Genomic DNA, 9,632 nt, shown 5'->3' with positions numbered 1-9,632 from the left:
AGGATCATCCCCTAGTCGGGAACCTCTCACTGTCACAGCAGCCAACCGGCATGCCAGAGGGAGCAGAGGTTCAGAAGGGACCAAGCTGGGATAGGGGATGGCTGGTTGGTTTTTAGGGGCTCGTCCGGGATCAGTGCAAGCTTACCGGAGTTGGGTGTGGTGGGTGAGTTGGTCTGACTAGGACGGACGGCGGCAGCTACTGCGTGCGCGGCAGTCACGGCTGTCTTAGCGGCATACAGGTTGGCCTCCTCTTGGAACTTGCCAATGTTTTTTTTGTAGCGGATCCTCTTGTTGCCGAACCAGTTGGATACCTGAGGGAGAGATGGAAAGAAAAGGAAAGAGGGGGAAAAAAAGAGGAGGGGGTGTCAGACGTCAATGCAGACAAGGCACTGTGCACTGAGCAGAGTGATTGTTTCAAGATGTCATGTTTGGGTCCATCAAGTCCACAGTCCCCAGCCTCCCACAGTAATATCCGCTGGGCATGCAGACTAATTAAGCGATTATCAGACAGGGCTTGTGCGTTATTGCGGATGGAGGCGTGACATGCTCTCTGTTTGTCTCTAGACAAAACCAACACACAAGGGGCTGCTCGTCTTGTGGCAAAATTTGGATCAGTGTTGTGCTTATGGGATCAGGTAGCTAGTGCCAAATGTGAAGGTTGTATATTTCCTTGTAAGGCTAACAGAGATCTTGCTAAAAAAGTGTTTGTTCTGGTCCCTGGCCCCATTTAATAAATGGACACATTCTAAATAAGAGTTTTAACATAACACTATCTTTAGATTTTACTTTCACTACCTTTCTTTAAAGGTAACTTGGATGTTTTATGTATCTTAATAACACTAATGTTATTTTCTTTTGCATGAAACCACTTTTGTGCTCCTGCCTTAAGACAAATAATAGACATAATAATAACCACAACTCAGATAGTACACCTAAAAGCAGCCCTTAACGCAATACATTAATAATTACAATAATGCTAATTTTACTAAAAACAGCAGCCAGGAAACAATAAGATCTGGGTCACATGGGGGGTGGTAGATGTGCAAATGCTAGCACTGCATAATTGTGGAATAATAAAGAGATTAAGGGTTGTTTCTTAATAGCCCTATAAATTACAGTGGCCTGTCGCTGTGGCGATCTCTCCTGCCGTATTCCAGCTCTAGCTGGACTGGAGGACCAGAGAGCCTCAGCCCCTTAATGATGCTTTATTTAATTTCCACCTCTCTGCTTCCATTTTAATATCTCCAGCAGCCTGAGCCACACTACGCTACAGCGGCTGAATTTACATGACATCAGATCATTTCTACCCCCACCATGCCTCTGCGCTTCTAAATCTTTAATATCTAGGCAATTAAAATTAATGACCATTCGGCTGAAGCCACCACCGTTGGCAGTCTTTTGCCTTAACATCAATTGTTTGATGGGTTTACCTAGAGGTTAAACTAACAAGCAAGGTTTAATTGGAAGCAATGAAAGCACTAGCCGTCATCCTTTTTACTTAACCTGCTTATGAAGCAGTTTAAGGCCATGGAAAAGAGGCACACAGAGTCTCTAAGCTAACCTCCCTCTATAGATTAAATACCTTAAACTTAGCTGTTTTTAACCCTAATGTTTCATATTTTAACAAAACAAAAACATGTTTACAACATATAACTAATTTAAATGATTGTTCTATAGCTGTACGAGTCAATGACAAATAAGGATGAAAGATAAAGATGATGAAAATAGGAAATCTTAAAAAAAAATGTGTACAAAAAGTATCGAATGCAACAATGAATGTAAGGGGTATAACCATCATAAGTGTTCATGAACATTATTTGATTAGGTTTAAAGTAAAACGTATTTTTTTTAAAACAAATATCATAAATGTTTGAATACTATATAATTATAATAAGTATTCTGGGGTTTACTCCATTTGACCTGCACTCAGGTCTCAATACCTCCCGATTTATACTGCTTCTCTTGCTGAGAGTGGAGCTTAAATGAAGACTCAGACTTCTGGCTTCATCACACACACACACACACACACACTCCCTGTCATGGGCGGTTGCAGTGTCCAGGGCTGCTGATATTATCAATAATGAAGCGGTCTGCATTAATAGTTAACACATTAACCTGAGGCAGAGCTCTGCTACATGTATAATGAGCTGAAATATTGATAAGTGTCGCTCGTTTGAACCGCAGGAAGATCGAAGCGGAAGAACCGCATTTAATTGGGTGATGGGCACCACACTTTGTGCCCACTCATTTGCAGGGTGCACAATAACCCCACTAGAATGCTTAAAATCACAGTGGTTATGAAAACTCTCTCCCCAAAAAAAGCATCATGTGACCTTGTGTGCTGCATTTAGAAGACAGAGCATCACGCATGCACAGAGATTGTGCTCAGATAATGAGGTTGATTCTGTGCACTGAGTGAAGTGGTGCCTGATAAAGGCGACCAAATTTCATCAACAATACCATTAACACCACACATCACTTCTAATCAGCACATGTCTCAGATACAGGAAAAATGGCAACACAGGCAACCAATGGGATCTACATGTGCTAGAAACTGTTACAATAAGAGTGAAAAAAAAACTTGCTACCTTAGAAATGTAAATAAATAAAACTGGTAGAAATTAATATTACAATATTTTATTTGTTGAAAAAAAAAAAACTGCTAAACTGCATCTATTTTTAACCCCATTGCAACCATTTCCCTACAAAACAAAATATTACAACATACAAATTAATTTAATTAAAGTTATTTCCAAATAAAAAATAGTTTCTGAACATATACAGAACACACTGATTAAATACAATGTGGGGTAAATATCTATCACAGGCATGTCAAAATGTGTAATGACAAGACATAACACAATCATAAGGGACACATACTTTTAGCGGTTTGACAACTGAGTGAAATTCTCTATGGAAGAGTGGAGGGGGTGTATATATGTATATTACAGCAGAAGTCTTACAACATAAATACTGTCTGATACTTGGTTTGATTACTAAGCACTCCAAATATATCACTCCCATTTGACACTTGATTAAGTGTGCAGATTTGTTGTCACTAAGTGCAGGAAAGGTAGACGTTTGGGGAACAGAGTGCTGAGTATGTCTTAACATGTTCTAAGGTATAAGTGAACACACATAAAGGGGTGACAGAATAAAGGAAAAGCAACAAAGAAAAACAAATGGCACAAGAAAAGTGGAGCAGGAGAAGTCATGACATACCTGTGCCACTGTGATGGTGGTTCCCACCCCCTGAAGGCAAAAAAGAATGGCTTTTACAGGATCTGACTCCGAACAACCCTCCATAAGCCCCTCCCCACAGAGAAAAAACATTTATTACATCACAGAGTACGCAGATATGCTCTAAGACCAATAGGTTAATAGTAAACATTTTCCTTAACAACCTCTGTGACCGTTTGAAAAATAAAATAAAATAAAAGAGTTTTGTCTGTGGGGAGATGGGTGTGGGTGGGTATTCTTGCCTTCAGGTGGATTCTGAATTTAGTTATTAGAGTGGGAAAACACTGTGATACTTTTAAATTCCTTGCGATAATGAATCATACTGTTTGACTAAAATAAAGTCCCTCTTCTTTCTCTCTGACACACATACATTCACATGCGCGCACACATTTACTCTAAAACACAATGACTGACACAGATCACCACAAACTGTGGCATCCATCCACAACAGGGTACACTCTGTCTTCAGGCCCTGCTTGAGACTCAGCTCAGTGGAAGTATCAGACTAATGTGTTAGAGCAAACAGGTATGCATGCTAGACAGTGACGAGAGGAAAGAAGAGGACAATGAGAGACAGTGCGCTGGAGAGTCTTTCTGGTGTGATCAAGCTTGGCCCTGTCCCAAATGGCACCCTCAGCCTTCGCAATCCTCTTCAGAGTCTATACTTTGCCACATGGACTACTGGGTAACATTCGAGGATGCATAGTGGCTTCAAATGGGGTGCTTGGGAAGGTTTGGAAACCTAAAATGACAAGCTAGACATCATACAAGAGAAGGTCATGTCCACCCCAATTCCACATTAGATGCACCATTTGAGACAGAGCCTTTGTGTGACGTAGCATAGCCAATTAGTCACCGTTAGCCTAGATTATGATACCCTGCTGAAAAAAATAGCCTGAACCAGTCTAAGATGGTTTGATGGTCTTAAAGCCTGTCAGGTTTGTCTGTTGTCTGGTTTTAGAGGGTTCTTGGGCACTTTTAAGCTGATCAGGCTAGGGGACCAACTGGCCAACCATCTAAACCTGCTAGACCAGGGGTCTTCAAACTCTGCTTCTGGTGACCCCTGTCCTGCAGAGTTTAGCTCCAACCTTAATCAAACACACCTGGACCATCTAATCAAGGTCTTAAGGATCATTTTTTGAAAAATTTGAGGCAAGGGTGTTGGAGCAGGTTGGAACTAAACTCTGAAGGACAGTGTGAGTCCAGGAGCAGGGTTGAAGATCCCAGAGTTAGACCAGCTGAAATCAGACTAGCTTAAATCAGCTAAGAATACCATTTTAAATGGGACAGAGCAGGGATGGCATTGGATTTACCTAATTAAACCCTGGGCATGGGGACTTTAAGTCTTCAGACTTTGACCTGTTGTCGGTCATTCTTTCCAGACTATCCAACAAACGGGACGTGTGGAACATGGATGGGTGGTGTGGTGTGTATATATGTATATTACAGCAGAAGTCTTACAACATAAATACTGTCTGATACTTGGTTTGATTACTAAGCACTCCAAATATATCACTCCCATTTGACACTTGATTAAGTGTGCAGATTTGTTGTCACTAAGTGCAGGAAAGGTAGACGTTTGGGGAACAGAGTGCTGAGTATGTCTTAACATGTTCTAAGGTATAAGTGAACACACATAAAGGGGTGACAGAATAAAGGAAAAGCAACAAAGAAAAACAAATGGCACAAGAAAAGTGGAGCAGGAGAAGTCATGACATACCTGTGCCACTGTGATGGTGGTTCCCACCCCCTGAAGGCAAAAAAGAATGGCTTTTACAGGATCTGACTCTGAACAACCCTCCATAAGCCCCTCCCCACAGAGAAAACACATTTATTACATCACAGAGTATGCAGATATGCTCTAAGACCAATAGGTTAATAGTAAACATTTTCCTTAACAACCTCTGTGACCGTTTGAAAAATAAAATAAAATAAAAGAGTTTTGTCTGTGGGGAGATGGGTGTGGGTGGGTATTCTTGCCTTCAGGTGGATTCTGAATTTAGTTATTAGAGTGGGAAAACACTGTGATACTTTTAAATTCCTTGCGATAATGAATCATACTGTTTGACTAAAATAAAGTCCCTCTTCTTTCTCTCTGACACACATACATTCACATGCGCGCACACATTTACTCTAAAACACAATGACTGACACAGATCACCACAAACTGTGGCATCCATCCACAACAGGGTACACTCTGTCTTCAGGCCCTGCTTGAGACTCAGCTCAGTGGAAGTATCAGACTAATGTGTTAGAGCAAACAGGTATGCATGCTAGACAGTGACGAGAGGAAAGAAGAGGACAATGAGAGACAGTGCGCTGGAGAGTCTTTCTGGTGTGATCAAGCTTGGCCCTGTCCCAAATGGCACCCTCAGCCTTCGCAATCCTCTTCAGAGTCTATACTTTGCCACATGGACTACTGGGTAACATTCGAGGATGCATAGTGGCTTCAAATGGGGTGCTTGGGAAGGTTTGGAAACCTAAAATGACAAGCTAGACATCATACAAGAGAAGGTCATGTCCACCCCAATTCCACATTAGATGCACCATTTGAGACAGAGCCTTTGTGTGACGTAGCATAGCCAATTAGTCACCGTTAGCCTAGATTATGATACCCTGCTGAAAAAAATAGCCTAAACCAGTCTAAGATGGTTTGATGATCTTAAAGCCTGTCAGGTTTGTCTGTTGTCTGGTTTTAGAGGGTTCTTGGGAACTTTTAAGCTGATCAGGCTAGGGGACCAACTGGCCAACCATCTAAACCTGCTAGACCAGGGGTCTTCAAACTCTGCTTCTGGTGACCCCTGTCCTGCAGAGTTTAGCTCCAACCTTAATCAAACACACCTGGACCATCTAATCAAGGTCTTAAGGATCATTTTTTGAAAAATTTGAGGCAAGGGTGTTGGAGCAGGTTGGAACTAAACTCTGAAGGACAGTGTGAGTCCAGGAGCAGGGTTGAAGATCCCAGAGTTAGACCAGCTGAAATCAGACTAGCTTAAATCAGCTAAGAATACCATTTTAAATGGGACAGAGCAGGGATGGCATTGGATTTACCTAATTAAACCCTGGGCATGGGGACTTTAAGTCTTCAGACTTTGACCTGTTGTCGGTCATTCTTTCCAGACTATCCAACAAACGGGACGTGTGGAACATGGATGGGTGGTGTGGTCTCACCTGGGATACTGTTATGCTGCACTTCTTAGCCAGCTCCTCTTTGGCCTCTTCGCTGGGGTAAGGGTTACTAAGATGCGAGTAAAAATACTCGTTCAGGATTTCGGTCGCCTGCTTGCTGAAGTTCCGCCGTTTCCGTCTGCCGTTGGACAAGCAGGGGGGAAAACAAGAGGAGGAAGGCAATTAGAGAAACTCAAATAAAACTATGTGTGATGGCCAAACTCATAATGAAGCTGCTGGCAGGAAATGAAGTCGGGAAGGCTATTATCAGAATACATATGTAGACACACAACTGAACGATGTTACGTTATCGGTTGAGCTCTAAGCGAAGCATGAAATGTTCAGTGTTTAGAGCGACGAGCTTTCCTTCTCTCTTTCTCCCTCTATCGTGCTTTCTTTCACTCTGATGGGGGCGTTTAGAGGTGCTCAAGCATTCCCAGTCAGAGCTGTATCTTGGGACATTAGGAAAATCAGGCCATGGCCAGCTGAACACTGTTCTCAAGTACTGGGGCATGGCCTGATGGAGTTGCACTTACCGCCACTCACTGCTGCCCACCCCGCCACGGTTAAGCGCTGGCTTCTTTCTCTCGCCTTGTTTAATGCCTTTCACACGAGTGGCCGGCCAAACGATTGTGCTTCCGCTTCACTTGAGCGTTCTCCTCGAGACCTCATCCGCTCTTTTCTCATGTTCACTGCATCATTTCTCTCCCCTCTACACCTCTCCAGATCTCCTCTTCCAACTGTTTGTGATTACAGTAATCTGGACCACCTGCTGATGACCTCCTACCCACCAAACGCAAATGACTTCATTTCCACTCTATAAAACGCTTAACTGCTTTCAGGTGCTTAGTATGACTGCGCTCCGTGGATGGCCTCTAGGCTCTAAAACTCTGCTCTTGGCAACACATCTTAACCACTAATGGCTGAATAATAATGAATGCATCATTGTGGTCGGCTGATAACAGGTGTCATACCATCAGTGGCTAAGCCTAAACCCTGACTGTGTAGGTTAAAGGTCAAATGAACTCGAAATGTAGCTAAAATCGGTTCCCAATTCAAGTAACAATGGCACCAAAAAGTATTTTTAATACACTTAAAGTCACACTTAAAATCATGAATTCCACTGTATAGATAAAATATCAAACCAAGTGGCATCTGCAGACAAACTTCACTTTTCTAAGCCATTACTGTAAAACAAACTTTTAGTGGAATAATGAATCTTTTGTACTCGTTTTTTAAACAATATGTTCACGGCAAACATGGCAAATGTATGTGACAAACTTGGACACTAGAGAAATATGTTTGGGGAACTTTATCGCCCTCACATGAAACATCCTATTATGAATATGACTTCCTAATATGAAGTGAATATGACTTGATTTATAAATGGTAAATGTGACCACATCTTTTGGGGTCAATATATTTGATGGTTAACTTGAAATCATATTCTCTAAACATTGCTTTCTTGCATATAGCAGAATATTAATTCTTTCAAATACAACTGATACAACTCATTTGAGATACTGTAGTTTATGTGGACAGATCTCGCACTGATACTAACCTGGCATCGAGGAAGCGGGACCTCAAGATCATGACGGCCTCACAGGTGCTCTGTTTAAGCTGCATTTGGATGGAGCTGAATTTGCGATGGATGATGCTGACCATGCGCTCGATCTCTTTGGGCGAGATGGGCCGTGTGCGAGACTGCTCCCTCAACAGATTCATGACGTGGGTAGTGAACTCGTTACATGCCTGTGGAGAAAGACAATTTTGAGCTGAGGACGCAGCTTTTATTCTGAGTGTAAAAAGGCATTACGCAAAACTAAATTACTCTGAAGCCTTTAGGACCTGCTGCTGAGACTCAACAGCTACATGTAATAAATAATTTCTGAATATACAATTCTGGCATCGCATCCTCACTTAAACTCCAAAAACATCCTAGAGATTGACCCTCTTTTTAAAATCGTTATATACTCTCAACACAGTGACAGAAATGCTCTTTGATGTTATTGCGCAGAAGAAGCACATCAGTTCAACTGTATTTGTTTGAAGCTCTCTGGAGCAGCAATCAGCAATTTTTGAAGCAAGTTCAAAGCTGCCGCTCTTGAAAGCACGGGAAAAACACCATCCATACTGTTTGTAGTGCTGCGGAGGACTTGAACGACTTAATAGGTGAAGTCATCTATGAATGCAAATGCCAATTTGCAATTTGGCACCTGCCCAGCGCCCAAAGAATTAAACAGCTTTTCGTTAAAGCAGTGGTTCATACATGATTCATTAGAATAACTAATTTAGGTAGTGCACACTTTAGCTCATTACTCAGAGTAAAATGTTAAGTATTTACATTTAGATAATTAAAAGAGGAACACCCTTAAGAAAGATGCATTTACTCTGGGTGAAAGTGTTGAGCCACCTTTTCCACATGCTCCCTTTTTAAACGCTTGCAAGTTAATCAGACTAATTTAGCCCAATGACTGGCTAAGCCATCAGCTAAACAACTTCCATATCATATTAAAAGGATTGTTATTTCCAAATTAAAGTGTTCTCCTGACCATTCTTTATTGTTTATGGTGTAAGTACAGCATGAACAGTAGGGGGTAAATGACAAATAAGAGTGAACAAGAGGAAAAACTGTAAAATCTAGTTTAAAACATAAGTTGTGTACTTGTATTCATGTTGGTTTCTGTCACATTGTGCAACCGTCAAGTAAAAATTAACACATGAATGTACACATCTCACATTTCAATCATAAAAAAAGATCATGATGTCATTGACCCAGGGGTAAATAGACATGCAGGCTATAACTTATTATTTTTTCAAGGCATCTTCTCAAAACACCAAGCACTTTAACTGTACCGCATACCAAAAAAAAAAAAAAGATTGAAAGGCCCTGGTTCAACTCGTCCTTGATTATGAGGAAAATAACTAAAGCGCTGAATCAAAAATGAATGTCAGCTCCATTAAAGAATCAATACATGACCTCAATGAAGCAGCAAGTCCTGCATAGCGACACTCTCAAATGCACTATGCAATCAGAGGCTGCTCTCCACACTGTCACTAAAAGCGTCTGCTCAATATTTATAAGAGGACGTCTAGACTACCGCTGTTCAGGGGTCAGGTAAGTTGAAGATGTCCTAATGCCTGAATATCACAATAAATCACATCTGCTCTCAGTCGTAATCATGATAGACATGACTGTAAAACTCAAAATGCTTGCTCAGTTT

At 41.5% G+C, this 9,632-nt stretch overlaps 1 protein-coding gene across 1 annotated transcript in view; it reads right to left on the bottom strand.

The window, feature by feature from the left end:
* Positions 1-32: 32 nt before the first annotated feature.
* LOC107753156 (pre-B-cell leukemia transcription factor 3-like) overlaps positions 33-9,632 on the bottom strand; it is a 37,974-nt gene continuing 28,374 nt past the window's right edge. Inside the window, exons 3-6 of the mRNA XM_016569278.1 lie at positions 7,970-8,160; positions 6,412-6,547; positions 4,961-4,990; positions 33-311 (exon numbers count right to left, since the gene is read on the bottom strand). Of these exons, the coding sequence (XP_016424764.1) occupies positions 33-311; positions 4,961-4,990; positions 6,412-6,547; positions 7,970-8,160 (636 nt within the window). The remainder of the gene's footprint in view (positions 312-4,960; positions 4,991-6,411; positions 6,548-7,969; positions 8,161-9,632) is intronic.

This window comes from Sinocyclocheilus rhinocerous, unplaced genomic scaffold (genome assembly GCF_001515625.1).
Source record: "Sinocyclocheilus rhinocerous isolate Xijiao unplaced genomic scaffold, SAMN03320098_v1.1 scaffold20, whole genome shotgun sequence".
In the NCBI taxonomy this organism is placed as follows: Eukaryota; Metazoa; Chordata; class Actinopteri; order Cypriniformes; family Cyprinidae; genus Sinocyclocheilus; species Sinocyclocheilus rhinocerous.
This window is presented reverse-complemented; position numbering and strand designations above follow the sequence as displayed.